The sequence below is a fragment of the Phascolarctos cinereus genome, unplaced genomic scaffold (genome assembly GCF_003287225.1).
Source record: "Phascolarctos cinereus isolate Bilbo 61053 unplaced genomic scaffold, phaCin_HiC Scaffold_4;HRSCAF=312, whole genome shotgun sequence".
Taxonomy (NCBI): domain Eukaryota; kingdom Metazoa; phylum Chordata; class Mammalia; order Diprotodontia; family Phascolarctidae; genus Phascolarctos; species Phascolarctos cinereus.
This window is the reverse complement of record NW_027555847.1, coordinates 169,697,575-169,712,596: the sequence shown is the minus strand read 5'-3', so window position 1 is coordinate 169,712,596 and position 15,022 is coordinate 169,697,575. Positions and strand designations below refer to the sequence as shown.

General features: G+C 42.2%; 1 protein-coding gene across 5 annotated transcripts in view; it reads right to left on the bottom strand.

The window, feature by feature from the left end:
• Positions 1-3,544: 3,544 nt before the first annotated feature.
• The window catches only part of CIITA (class II major histocompatibility complex transactivator), an 84,626-nt gene continuing 73,148 nt past the window's right edge, over positions 3,545-15,022 (bottom strand). For 3 of the 5 annotated variants that reach the window (XM_020972511.2, XM_020972510.2, XM_020972513.2), the window contains exons 12-19: positions 14,426-14,497; positions 12,574-12,654; positions 8,281-8,373; positions 7,941-8,027; positions 7,190-7,273; positions 6,557-6,640; positions 5,779-5,877; positions 3,545-5,314 (exon numbers count right to left, since the gene is read on the bottom strand). In XM_020972511.2, the coding sequence (XP_020828170.1) occupies positions 5,802-5,877; positions 6,557-6,640; positions 7,190-7,273; positions 7,941-8,027; positions 8,281-8,373; positions 12,574-12,654; positions 14,426-14,497 (577 nt within the window). In that variant the 3' untranslated portion in view covers positions 3,545-5,314; positions 5,779-5,801. The remainder of the gene's footprint in view (positions 5,315-5,778; positions 5,878-6,556; positions 6,641-7,189; positions 7,274-7,940; positions 8,028-8,280; positions 8,374-12,573; positions 12,655-14,425; positions 14,498-15,022) is intronic. The other 2 variants (XM_078152773.1, XM_020972512.2) reach the window with 2 other exon arrangements.

Here is a 15,022-nt window from a genome sequence, read left to right as displayed (position 1 = left end):
AGAGAAAATAAGAACAAAGGGGAAGGTGGAAGATAAAAAGTCCATGCCCAAGATTTTAGCATGTTTAAACATAGTACACAGAATCAGGAGACCTCGATTCTAGACACGATTTTCTCACTAACCAGCTATCTGATTATATGCAGTTACATATCCTTCCTGGACCTCAGTTCATTTATCTCTAAGGTTAAGAGAACATGACTTGAGTATGAAATATTATTCAAAAAAAGCACACTGGGTTCCTCCAAAGACAAGACCTGGACAAGTTAGTTTTGTCATCAGAATGGAACATAAGAGAAATGTTTTGCAGTCCTAAGAGAGGCTTACTGAGCTATTTTTAAATTGTGTCCTCTGCCCCTCAACTATTTTCCAGCATGCTAATGTATTTTATTGCTGAGACAAGTCAGGAGGCAGGCCACTTGACAGGCCTTCCCAACTGTTAGGATGAAATGCCATCCTCTGTCAGGAACTTTTCATTAACTGGAAGAGGAGATGAAGTTTAGTGAATGGGTTAAATCTGATCCTAAGTGAAAGAATCCTTAGTGAGAATCAGAGTTGAAAAGATAACCAACTTGTGTTGAACAAAGTTGTACCTCTTGGAGAAAAGGTAGCTAACGTTTAATTTTTTTTTTAAGTTTATGACAGAATCTTTAATAAACAACAACAAGTAAAGTTTCTAATATTTTAAGTTTAAATTCAGACTGTAAAATAGGTTCCATGCCATGTATCTCTATAGATAGAATTTTATATATATATAAATTTATTTATTTTCAGTTTTCAATATTTACTTCCACAAGATTTTGAGTTCCAAATTTTCACCCCATCTCACTCCTCCCCCCACCCCAAGATGGCATGCATTCTGAATAACCCTTCCCCTAGTCTGTCCTTTCTTCTATCTCTTCCCCCCTCTTATCCCCTTCCCATTCTATTTTCCTGTAGGGCAGGACAGACTTCTGTACCCCATTTCCTGTATTTCTTATTTCCCAGTAGCATATGAAAACATTTTTTTAAACATATTTTTAAAACTTTAGGTTTCAAATTTTCTTCCTTCCTCCCTCCCCACCCACCCTCATTGAAAAGGCAAGCAACTCAATATAGGTTATACATGTGCAGTTATGCAAAACACTTCCATAGTAGACATGTTGTGAAAAACTAACTCTATTTCCCTTAATCCTATCCTGCCCTCCCATTTATTCTACTCTTTCTTTTGACCCTGTCCCTCCTCAGAAGTATTTGCTTCTGATTACCCCCTTCCCAATCTGCCCTCTTCTCTATCATCCCCCCTGCTCTCTTGTCCCCTTCTCCCCCTATTTTCCTGTAGGGTAAGACAGATTTCCATACCCAATTGAATGTGTATGTTATTCCCTCCTTAAGCCAAATCCTATGAGAATAAGATTCACTCATTCCCTCTCACCTTCCCCCATTTCCCCTCCACTGTAAGAGCATTTTCTTTTGTGTTTTTTTTTGTGAGATAATTTACCCCATTCTACCTCTCCCTTTCTTCTTCTCCAAATATAATCCTCTCTCATCCCTTAAATTTATTCTATGGACAGAATTAAAAATCAGTAGCGAAATGTATAAAATATGCAGAGAAAATCGTTCCTTTGATATAATCCTTATGAAGCCCTCATTAGCCTCTTGATCCTAACATGAAAAACTTATTCTTTTTTTTTTTTTTTGGTGAGGCAATTGGGGTTAATTGACTTGCCTAGAGTCACACAGTGATTGTTATGTGTCTGAGGTCGAATTTGAACTCAGGTCCTCCTGAATCCAGGGCTGGTGCTCTATCCACTGCGCCACCTAGCTGCCCCCAAATTTATTCTTTTAGAAAGAAGACACTGCTGTCAATAAAACTTTTAAATGTATACAAACTAAGGTCAGCTAGGCATGGTCCAAGCTGAAGACTGACGGTAAACTTTATTCTCCTTTGATCCTCACAACCCTGTGAGGTTCCTGCTTTACAAATGAGGGAACGAAGACTTCAGAGATGGGGGTGGGGGGAATGGAGACTTAAAAATCCTCAGAGTCCATAGTTCTTTGCACTATACCCACACTGGAATTATGCAAACAGCCTAGGCTCCAGCTGAGCAAGGTGAGCCAGTACAGTCTATCAAGGCATGTATGATAAGTCTCCAAAAATGTACTGTCTGTACTTTGCCACAGGCATATGTGTTCACAAGTAGAAGACCTTTCTTTAGGGGAGAGTAAATATAGGGACAGCCCTAGGCAAAATTAAGAAATCCTCAAAGTTTGTCATGGGTATCCTCCCACCTCTTTTTCAGTGCCCTCTTTCCACCTCCTACCAAGGTCCCAGAGTCCTTCCCTTCAGATTATCATGGTTGGGCAGTACCTCATGCTCTGGCTCTTTCTCTCTACTCTCCTAACCAAATTGCTTACTTCTCATTTCATTGTCAATGGTTAGTTGTAAAGGATTTGACAAAGACCTAAGTTGAGGAGTTAATGACCAGACAGCTTAATTCTTTATAATTAATTTTAATTTTTAAATTAATTAAATCAATTTCAAATTCTAATAACAGCTTACCCTTTCTGGGGATATTTGCATTTTAACTGGAAACAGTGCCTTAACCACAAGGAATGGCTCTGTAATAATGGCTTTCTAATTCAGATGTTAGCTACATGCCTAAAAAGAACTTCTGGAATCCCTGGAGTCAAAGCGCATCAGTGGCTGCCTCATTTTACTGACAATGAATATGTGTAAGGCTGGCCCTAAAGATGGGATTCATTCGGCCCCATTTTCTTGAAGGTCTAGGGCGTTCCCTGGGTTCCATTCCCATGACAAGTAAGACGTCTCACTTGAACAGTGGCCTAACTCTTGACTTGGAGTCCTAGTTAGTGAAAGCCTGCCCCATTGTAGTATAATGCTCATAGAACTGTCTCGTAAAGAAGTGGCATCTTTGTCACACTTCTTTGAAAAGCCGGAGGGAAGAAAAAATGCTTTTCAGAGCATGGGGGTGGGAATTCAGGCTTTTCCTTTTCCTATGGATATTTACTCATCTTCCTCTAGAGATGTCACCCTTCCATCACCCATGTTGACAGTCACAGGTCATGAATTGTTTGAGTTTGGAGGTTCTGCCATCATTTAGACTCCCAATGACAGACGAGGAGAGACTAGACTTCCTCTTCAAGGAGAAAACTTTAAGAAAGGGAAGTTCAGGATCCTGTTTCAACTCAGAATTACTTCAGAATGGGCATGGGCTTTGGATCATACCTCTAACTTAACCCTAAATCCTTTTTAGAAGGCCTATAATGTCAGTTATATGTGTGTGTATGTGTGTATGTATATATACATACATATGTATATATGTATTTATGTATATGTGTGTATACATGTATATAATATATGTATGTGTATCTCTATATATATATATATGTATGTGTGTGTATATATATCTATATATCTATATCTATCTATCTGTCTATCTATCTATCTATATGTGTAATGATGACTGTTGTGCAAAGCAGACCTAGAAATGGAGAAAAATAGCAAAACCCAGAGAACCTAATTCTAGTAAGGTTCTGTCATGTGTTAAATTTTAAAAAATATTTATTGATATATTTTGTTTTTACATCAGTCACTTCCAGATATACCTCTCCTTTACCCTCTCCCCCCACTCTTCTTTCCCCCTGTGATAAAGAAAAAGTTAAGCAAAACCAGCTGGCACAGAGATCAAGTCTGAAAGCAAATGCACCATTCCACACCCATATTCTCCCATCTTTTAATGAAAGGAGGCACATTTTCTTATGTCTTTTCTGGAGCCAAGATTCGTCATTATTATCACATAGCATTCAGTTTCATTTTGTTATTCTTTTCCTTTATTGTAGTACTGCATATTGTTTCCCTGCTTATGTTTATTTCATTCTGCTTCGGTTCTTATGTCTTCCTGTATTTCTCATATCTATCATTTCTTTCTCACAATATTCTATTATACTCATATATCAGAATTTGTTCAGCCATTCCCCAGTTGATCAGACTGAGATGCTTGGACACAAACCAAGATGGCAGCCAAGTTAAGCTCTACCAGCATGGATTTGGGTCCCTGAGTGGAAGGCCTGATGAATGGATGGGTCTTGAGAATCCCAAAAAGGCTCCTGGACCTAAGACCTATCAGGAAAACACTTTGTTTCCACTGTAGATGTAGTTTACTCTCAGAGCAGCTTCAGGGTCCCCATGGCACAAAGAGAATGTCATTCTCTCTTTGCCATCTTATCCCTTGGCAAAGGAAAACACAGCCCTAGATTAGCATCCAGTCCAGCAATGTGAAAGAGGAAATCAGACACAGCTGCCACACTCTCTTTTCCTCGGGGATCCCCACTTCCCTCAGTCTGGGCAATGGACATACATGGGGGATGCTTGCCCAAGCAACTTGTCAAATAGCTGGTAGAAGAATTAGGAATTTCCTGTCTTTCAGGTCAGAAAAAAGATTTTCACTTCTCCATTCAGGTGTGTCAGATGACACTCAGCTGCTTATCCTGTGAGTTTCACTGAGAGATGCCCTTTCTTACTTGACCCTCCAACCTCGTTCTAAGAATCCCTTTATCCCTCCTTGCTTCAGTCATCCTGAGATGAGATCCTCATGTCCCACTTCCATCCTTCCCTCCCTGTGCTTTCCTTCCTGATTGAAAAATAGTAGATTTGGTCACAAACAAAATACTATCAGCCACCCCCCTTGAAAAATACTTAACCCATCCCCCAATTAGTGTAACATTTACACAGGGCAACTACTACTAATGTTACCTATAATGTTTCATTACTTAAGTGTTTCTTGGTTATCCCAGCATTAGCTTCCAGTTCTCTGCCTTGAAACTCTTCAGCTAGGAAAGTCAGTGCAAAATGACGTGTCCAACAGTCAAAGTGCAGTTACCACAGTGCAACCAGCGTCTCTGCATCTTTGAGAATTAGACACCCAAAATCCGTAGTTTCGTACAAGCAGGCAGGAAGTGCCTCTTTCTCTCACTTCCCTCCTCTGCCTCCTGGGGTAGCCGAGGGATAGAGGAAATGATGCCACCTTTAGTTCACTTTCCAGATCAAATGAATACATCAGAGAGAGTCAGGAGCTGTGTTTCATCGTCACCCTGACACTGGTCTGATGGCTTTTTGCCAAGCCAAGAGGCCTTACGTTGGCAGGAAATCAGGAGGAACATTATCCAGTCTGAGATGCCTGGATACAAACCAAGATGGCAGCCAAGTTAGACTCTTCCAGTAGAGATTTGGGTCCCTGAGCTGAAGGTCTGATGGATGGATGGATGGATGGATGGATGGATGGATGGATGGATAAAGCCTGAGAAGTCTTAGGACCTATCAGCAAAAGGAAAAGACCATTTTGAGAACTAAGCAGACTGAGGGAAGATGGCTAGAGAATCTGGGGTAAAGGGAAATAAGTATCTACAGGGGCCAGATGTAGGAGATCTGAGGAGGAGTGAGTTTGTTAAGGCTACTCCATTGAAGGTCAGGACATAACTGTACTGGCTTAAATGTCAGCACCATCCATTTATAGATGACAAAAGGAACAACTTCCTAATACTAAGGTATTGAGAGGCTAATTGGTTTGCCAATGATGACTCAGGTGGTATAGACTTGAACCTAAGTCTCCATGTTCTGTGTCTATTCCAAATTGCCTATGAAAACAATTTTGAGCCTGATATTCCTACTTCCTCCCTCTCTCCACCATGGAATCCAAATAGACTAAAAAGGACTCTGACCATTGGATATGGCACATTCCATACTTCATCTTAATGACCACCAAATATTTCCCCAATTACCTTTTTGAACAGTCAATACGATGTTACCGCAAGCTTATTCGGGAGTCCAGTTGTTGTAAATGTTCCTGAACCCCATAAGGAATGGTGGGGTTCCACATTCTGGAAAGGGAGGGCAGGAGACAAGGGTTAGAAAAAGAGAAGAGGGATACAGCCCATGGTACTATCAGATTCTTGTTTCTGCAGCACCTCTCAGACATAAGTGAGGAGGACAGAAGCATCTCACCTACTCTTAATTAGCAGCCTCCTGATAGTAATGCCAGTAAGTACTAGAGTAGGTAGTGCAGTGGATAGAGTGGAGGATTTAGAGTCTAGAAGAACTGAATTCAAATACACCCCCAGGCAACAACTATGACCCTGGGCAAGTTACTTGACCTCAGTTTCCTCATCTGTAAAATGGGGATAATACTACCATCTAACATGAAGGACTATTGTGAGGCATTAACATATATAAAGCACTTTGCAAACCTTAAAGGCAATACGTGCTAGCTATTATTATCATTCCTATTAGAAATGAGAAGATCTAGATTCTAAACCTGGCTCAGCCATATGACTAACTGTGACCTTGGGTCAGTTAATTCACTTCTATGAGCCTTAGTTTCATCACCTGTAAAATCGGGATAATAATTCTTATATTACCTATCTCATTAGACTATTGGAATGCTCATATGAGATTATGTATATGAACACTTTTAAAAAAGAGTATGTAAGTGCTACCTAGTTTAGGGGATCATTAGTTCTCCCACATTTAGCATCCAGACCTCAGGCTGTCAGGACTTACGCCAGTGTCTCAATATGTGGACATTTCTTCAGACTGGCTGTGAGCTGCTGGGCTCCTGCCCTTGTGAACTTGTTATACTTGACACTGTGGAGAAAAACCCATTGGTTGTTATTAGTCTGGGAAGCTCAGTGTTATGATGGCCTGACTCCCTATACATTATGCCCAACAGATTCCAAGGAATCTGTCCAGTCTCCTTTGGGGAAGGTAGCCCTTTCAGCCTCTGCCTGTAGTTCTCCAACCTGGTACTCATTTAATTCCAGCATTCCAGGAGTCCCTGTACACTATGTGCATCTTGCTCCCTAATAAAACCTTGCATTTACTGGTCAGTAGGTGATGTGGGGCTCCCTTAAGAGTCCTTTTTTTCCCTTCCCATATCGGGGACAAAAAGGATTTTGGGATTTGGGCAGATAATTGCTAAGAGGCTTGCATCTACAACTTCTCCGTCTCCTTTTGAAGCTTTCTCTCTGAGGATTGAGGTTTTCTGGAGACTCTATCGCACAGAAAGGCCCTGTGCAAAGTGTTAATGGGAGATCCTCCAGGTTGCATAAACCAGCCCTCCCAAACCTTTCATCTCAGACTCCCCCTCTTCCTAATCTTACCCTTCTCCAATCCCCCGGCACCTCCCAGACTCACTCCAGCACTCTCAGGGACACCATGTTGGGAAGCACACTAGCGAGGTTCTCGGCTCCAGTATCACAGATACAGTTGTTGTACAAGCTGCCAAAAACAAAGCGGGAAGAAGAACCATTGGGTGCTTAGGGACCTGGAGTATAGGGGAAGGAACCTCTAATTCTGTCTCACTGTGCCTTACTTTCACACTGACTGCCATTGCTGGGAGAAAAGAAAAACACATTGTCTCTTCAGTCACCACGATAGCCCAACGCCCTATAATGTTGTAGACTCAGTGTTGTTAGGAGTCATTTTTCATGCCACCAGAGTTATTAACAATGGCTACACACTCATTATAGAGTATTGCTTTAATAGGATGAGCATTACTAGTCATGCCGCCTTAAACACTGTGCCCACAACTATTAACATCAATCACACACTGTTGTGTGGGAGGTATTGTTCCTATATATTCAGTGGTATAACTCTCAAAGGTTATACTTACAGCAGGAAGGATTTTGGTAAGACTTAAAGAGTGTTCAGTGTTAAAGGTTGGCAGATACTAGAAGTAGTAGGGGGCCACAAGATCTTCTTTGAAGAGTGAGAGAGAGAGATCGCTATTTGTCTGGGGGATGTTTAGATCTTATTCTCCCAAATAAGACTCCCTGCAAGGTGAATGGACTTTGCCGCTTTTAGAGCCCCTAGTGTGCCAAGTTGCTGCTTTACACCCAAACCACTAATTTTCCCCAGAATTTGTCAGGAAGAGCCCCTCACTCACCTCAGCGTAACAAGGGATGTGGCCAGTGTTGGCAGAGCCTTGGCCAACTCCATAGCTCCCACATCAGTGATGCTATTCTGAGATAAGCTGGAGGAAACATAGAATGAAGGGAGGAGGATGGATAGGAAGGGTGGGGTAGGACAGGAATACTGGTCAGTGTGATTCTTGCTTCTGGGGATATTTGGAATTGCCCAAACTGGTTCTCTATCGCCTTAAAGCCTCCTACCAACCCTCCACCCTACCAACATGGCCTTCTGCTCTAAATTTTGGACTAAACTTCGTTTTATCCCTGAGGCTAGGGATAGAGACAGAGTGACAAAGGGCTTGATCTGGCACTTACTTCAGGGTTTCTAAAGCCTTTAGCTCTGGAAAGATGGCAGAGAGCTGAGCTACACCTTCGTCGCCAATCTTGTTTCCATGTAGGGTGTCCAGGCTATAAGAATGAACCAAGCACAAAACCCATCAACTTGATTCTGAGAGGAGCCCTTTCTGGACCCTGTTGCTTAGACCAACAGAAGAAATGGAGGGATTTCCTTCTTATAAGTCATTATCCCCTGGAGATTGATAATGTTCTCCCCCTACTGCTTCTAGTCCATTTTGTGTACGCAGCTGGGTTAAAGGGAACTGAAAGTTCACTCAAAAATACAAGGATAAATTTGGTGATTGATAACTGCAACATAGTAAAAAGAGTGCCAGTTGACAAGAAAACCAATTTGAGTTCTGACTCTTCCTGTCACTAATTAATGGGGTGACCTTGGGCAAGTAACTTAACCTTGCTGAGTCTCTGTTTATGTATTTTATAAAATAAGTCAATAATTTCTTCCCTGTCTACCTCATAAGGAATCTGCAAGGATCAAATGCACCCATGTATTTGATTGTCATCTAATTCTTTTAATTACCATAAAAAGAGTCAGCTTAATGGATAGGGAACTTTGCCTCAGAGGCAGGAACACGTGGGCTCAGGTTCTACTTAGGACACTCTCTAGCTGTGTGACCCTGGACAAGTCATATGACCTTTCAATGTCCCAGGTTATTCTCTAAGACTAAAAATTGTAGGCTAATCTGCATTGGTAGAGTGAAATTCTCATACTAGTGAAATCTCAGATCTAAGAGAGAGAGAGAGAGAGACAGAAACAGAGATAGAGAGAGAGAGAGAGAGAGAGAGAGAGAGAGAGAGAGAGCAGATAGACAGAGAGACAAACACACACAGAGGAGAAAGAGAGAGAAGAGAAAGAAAGAGAAACAGATGGGAAAACTGAGGTCTAGGGAGGTTAAGAGATTTGCTTGAGGTCATCCAGCTAGTAGTTGGGACACCTGGAATTCGAACTCTAGTCAAGCCTTATGACTCGAAGTTCAACATTCTTTCCACTGTCACATTTATAGGACAATAACAATCCAGTGACCATGGATTACCTCCTTGTAGTCCTGGCCAGGAGTAGGAAAGATCATCAAGTCATAGATTTAGAGATAGAAGGGACCTTAAAGGGCATGTAGTTCAACTGAGTCCCAGAGGATTTCAGAGAAAGCTGAAGAGCTAGGATTTGAATCCAGGTCCTCTGACAGCAGACTCAGAATATTTTCCCTACATTAGGGGTTTTAAGGGCTGAGTAAAGGGTGTGGAAGGGTGGCTGTTTGACCAATAGTAAACACTTTTGCCAACAGCTTGCTACAGGTGTGAACTCCCATGACTTAGCTTTGGGGTTAAAGAACTGAAGGCTCCTGTTAAAATGAAAATCTGAGTCAAAAGCAGAGGAAGTGTACTGGATTTGGAGTCAAAGAAAGCTGGGCTCAAATCCTAGTTCCATCACTTAAGACCTGTGTGGCTTTGGGCAAGTCACTTAAACTCTATGGACCTCAGTTTCCTCATCTGTAAAATGGGGGCATTGGACTAGAAATATTCTCTAGATCAGGCCTGCACAACCTGCAGCCCACAGGCTGCTTATGGCCTGCCAAAGGATTTCGGGCAGCCCACAAAAAATGTAGAGGAAAACATGCTCTACATTGTTCGTGCTGTTGATATCCGTTAGCATGCCCATAGGCCATCAGCAGCCTGTGGGCCACAGATTGCACAGGCCTGCTCTAGATCCTTTCCACCTCTAAATGTATGAGGAAACAAGCCTGGTCTCATATCAAGTTCCCTAGGATAAATGATTAGGGACAGGAAAGAGAGACTTTCACTTGAGGGACTTTCCTTTCAAAGGGTTAGAGAACTGAAGCTCAGAAATGGGAAACGACTTGCCCAAGATCACACAGGTATTAAGTAGCAGGGCATTCAGTTTAACCTAGTCCTCTGATTCCAAATCCATAGTATTCGTTCTACAGAGGCTTCACTGATAGTGCCCTAGTTGGGCTGTCTCTCACTCAAGATGGGGCTGGGGAATCTGGGCAAGTGAACATCATGCATTCAAAAGTGTCTGCTCATATTCATGGAAATTAAACTCTGCCAGTCAATATGCTACAGCTGGGTTTAGTAAGTAACTCAGTCTACCAATCTGGGCTAAAAGAAATTAAGCTGAGGGTGAGGAAAAATGTCTAAGAGGAAAATCCATTTCTAATGATTCCTTTTGTCAAGCTGATGTTAATATTTCATTCAATAAACATTTATTAAGTGCTTACTATGCGAAAAGCACTGGGGATAAAAAAAAGGCAAAAAAAAAAAACCAGTTCTTGCCCTCAAGGAGCTTACAATCTTGGGGGGGAGGAGACCAATATGAAAACAAATATGTACAAAGCAAGTTATATAAAAGATAAACAGGCAATAATGAAAAAAGAGGAAGCACTGTAATTAAGAAGGGTTAGGAAAGGTTTCCTATAGAACATGGAATTTTAGTTAGGACTTAAAGGAATCCAAGGAGGTCAGTAGTGAGAGAAAAAGAGAGTTCCAGGCATGGGGCACAGGCAAAGAGAATACCTGGAGCTGAAAGATGATGTGTCTTGTTCTTAGAACAGCCAAGAGGCCAATGTCACTGGACTGAAGATTATGTGTTGGACAATAAAATGCAAGAAGAATAGAAAGGTAGGAGAGGGCTATTATGAGGGGCTTTGCATGCCAAACAGAATATTTTGTATTTGCTCCTACAGACAATAGCAAGCCTCTGGAGTTCATTGAATCGGGGCCAGGGTGACATGATTGGACCTGAGTTTTAGAAAAATCACTTAAGTGGCTGAATGGAGAATGGATTGGAGTGGGGGAAGACTCGAGGCAGCTGGACCCACTAGTAGGCTATGGTAATAATCCAGGCACAAAGTAATGAGGAACTTGTCCTAGAGTAGTGGCAGTGACAGAGGAGAGAAGGGGGCATATTTGAGAGATGTTGCAAAGGTGAAACGGGCAGGCCTTGGCAACAGATTGAATGTAGTGGTGGTGGGGGGATGAGAGATAGTGAGGAATCTAGGATGACTCCTAGGTTATGAGCCTGAGAGACTGGGAAGATGGTGTGGCCCTATACAATAATAGAGAAGGCAGGAAGCGTGTGTGTTGGGTGGTGGTGCAGGTTAGGGGGAAAGATGCGCTCCATTTTGGACATACAAGTTTAAGCTGTCTATTGGAAATTCAGTTCAGTATGTCTGAAAGGCAGTTGGAGATGCAAGATTAGAGATCAGCAGAGAGATTGGAAAAGGAAAGGTAGATTTGAGAATCATCAGCATAGAGATGGTAATTAAATCCATGGCAGCTGATGAGATCACCAAATGAAGTAGCATAGAGGTAGAAGAGAAGAGGGCCCAGGACAGAACCGTGAGGGACATGTATGGTTAGAGGCTATGATTTGGAGGAGGATCCAGCAAAGGAGACAGAGAAGGAGCAGTCAGATAGGTAGGAGTAGGACCAGAGAGAGTAGTGTCCCAAAAACCTAGAAAGAAAAGAGTATGATGGAGAAGAGAGTGATTAACAGTTACAAAGGCTGCGGAGACATCAAAGAGGATGAGGACTGAGAAAAGGCCATTGGATTTGGCAACTAAGAGATCATTGCTGACTTTGGAGAGGGCAGTTTGGGTAGAATGAGGAGGTTGGAAGTCAGATTGTACGAGATTAAGAAGAGAGTGAGGGGAAAGAAAATGGAGGCACCTACTGTAGATAGCATTTTCAAGGACTGTAGCTACAAAGCCCAGAAGAGATATAGCAGGACAGTTACTAGAGATAGAAGGATCAAGTGGGGATTTTTTCAGGATAGGGGAGACATGAACAAGTTTGTAGGCAGTAGGAAATGAGCCAGTATAGAGTGGAAAAATGTTGCCTTGGACCCCATTTTTCCCAAGCAGTGGATGTGTTTGATGGTTGTCAGTCTGATTTTTTTTTTAATTCCCCAAGCCTGAGACTGTCAAGATTACGTGATTACTTTACTAAAAATCAGCATAAAACTCTAGCTCCACAAGGGGGCAGTAGTGGCCTAGAGAGCTGAAGTCATTCGCTTCAGGACTTAATAGGAATACAGTTAGTTGAGGTGCCTCAGCTCAGCCCCATATCTGATCTCTGGTTCCAAACCAGACCACGGCCACTTTTCTGAGTATTACTCTCCCACTCTTCCCCACAATGAGGCTATTGTTCATCAATTCCTCCTCCTCCTTCTCCTCCTCCTCCTCCTCATTATTATTATTATTAGTCAAGGACAGAGTAGGGGCAGAAGGTACTTACTCCAAATGCTGAAGGGATGAAAAAGCTGCAAGTATTGTAACCAATTTCGGAAAGCCCTGGGGACCCAACACTGGGCCAAGTCTGGAAGGAAACAGCTTAGATGAGTTCCCAAAAGAGTTAGTAGAGGCAACATGGTGTAGTGACCAGACAGTTGGCCTTCAAAGGTCAGGAAGACCTGGGTATAGCCTCTGACATACTAGCTATGTGACCCTAGGGAAGTCACTTAACTTCTCAGTGCTCCAGGCAGTTCTCTAACACTGCAGAGAAAGTGCCAACTTGAATTGATAGAGGCAGTTTCTTCAAGTTCTCTGCTATAAGGTTTAGATGGATTTATTGATCCCTTTTTTCTCAGTCCTGTCATTCCACCTCCAGCCCCTTTCCAAGGTAAAGCTCAGAATAAAACAGAAATCTTTTCTGTGATGGAATAGTCATCCCCATAGGCCTCTCTCTTTACCCTTCCTTGCCCTCTGCTCATTTTTTTCACCTTGCCCTGGCCCCATCTGCCAGTGACCCTGAGTCTTCCCTGCTAACACTAGATTTCTAGTTGAGGCACCTAGAGATACCCACAGAGCCCACTGAACACACCCCCAATGGGCTGGACCATAGGCAGAGCAACTGTGGACTGTACTGCCTTCTTTCCAATGGGATGGAACAACATTATAGAGTCTCTAACACTTCGTACCATAGGGAATCCAGGCCATATTTATATAGTGTTTTAAAAGTTTTCAAAATGTCTATCTCATGGCAACTGTGTGAGATTACTTTAAATAACTTGTTAAACGTGTTAATTTCCTCATCTGTAAAATGATGAACATGAGGCTTACTCAAGTGAAAGGACACCCATGATCAGAAAGCTAGTAATGTCAGAAAGTAGGGCTTGAAGCCAGGTCTCCTGACTACAGGTCATAGAATCATAGGAAAGTGCTGGAAGGAACCTTGGAGGCCATGGAGTGCAATGCCTTCATTTTTACAGATGAGGAAACTGAGGCCCAGAGAGATTAAAGTGACTTGCCCGGAGCCTAGTGCTTTTTTTTTTTAAATGTCTAGTGTTCGCTGGGGAACTTTACCTTTGAAATATGAGAATCTACAAATATTCTCTTCTCCTTTACATAGCTTTTATCACCATCTCTTGGCCTCCTCCTTCCTCCCACCTCCCACCTAGGGCTTTCTATTTTGCCTAGGACCCTGCACATTGCATTATTGTTCTGGCATCTGCTGCTCATCTGAGGTGAACGAGACATCTTGAGAGCGGCGATTTTTTTATGCTTAAAATAATTTTCAAACAGAAGTAGTCTTTAGTGGTTTTTCTCATGAACTTCCTCTTTTCTATAATAGTTTTAGTCCTGCACTAACCATACACTGTCTTCACCCCCACTCCCCAAACTCGAGCTTTTTGTCTTTTAAGTGGAGGAGGAGGAAATTACTCTAACACCTCAGTAGATGATGTCAACAATATAATATTGGGCCCACTCCAGTCCTGCAGAGGCTTTTTCCCTTAGAGAAGCACAGGGGCAATCTGATATTGTCCTTTTTTCTTAGGCAAAAAGCTCCTGAACACTATATTCTATTTCCCAGGAGTTGGTAGGAAGCCATAATTTAAGTCAATTGGTGCAGTTGGGTAGAACATGTGCTAAGGTCATAACCAGAAAAACTCAGATTGAAGATGGCCCCATTAACCTTAGCCAGCTTTGTTACAAATAAATGCTATTAGTCAAAAGAGGAAATGGGACAGATGATGTGGTAGACACACTGTGGATCACCCTCACTAATAGTTCAGAGTCAGTCCCTGCTGGGATTGGCTGGGAATATACACAGGAGGCTACAGACCCAAAGACAATCGAATGCTACTTACGCAAACTCAAGATTCTTCAGGTCTCTGATGGCAGGAAGAGGATCACAGGCCTCTCTAGCAGCATTTCCTGAGCTACAAAGAATATGACATGATGATGCTACAACCCCAGGGCTGATGTTAGGAGCAGAGTACGCTAATGGGATGATTTGAAAATAAGGAGTCCTCTCCCCATTTTTGCCATTGGTGACTGTCTACACCTATAGCTAACACTTCACTGTTTGAGATTTATTTCATTGGGGCAACAATAGTGCTAAGTTCCTATTAAAATGTATCTCGTTCCATGGGAGTGATACATTAAGTCATTCACTAGTAGGGTTTGACTTATCATATAGCTTTGTATGAGAAGGAATGAGATTTAACATAGAATTTAGATAGTATTGTTTTGAGGGGGGAAGAAAGAGAGAATATGGGAATGGTTTGGGTCCTTACTAAAGTGAACTGCTACAGAGGAGTTAGCATGAGAGTGCTCGTTGACTGGGTGGGTATCATCAGTACCATGAAGGGGTAAAGAGGTGAAGAAAGCATTCAGATAAACTTTGCCTTATAATTTTGCCAGGCTCTGACTTTGCCTAGGAATATCTCTCCATTGGAGAAACC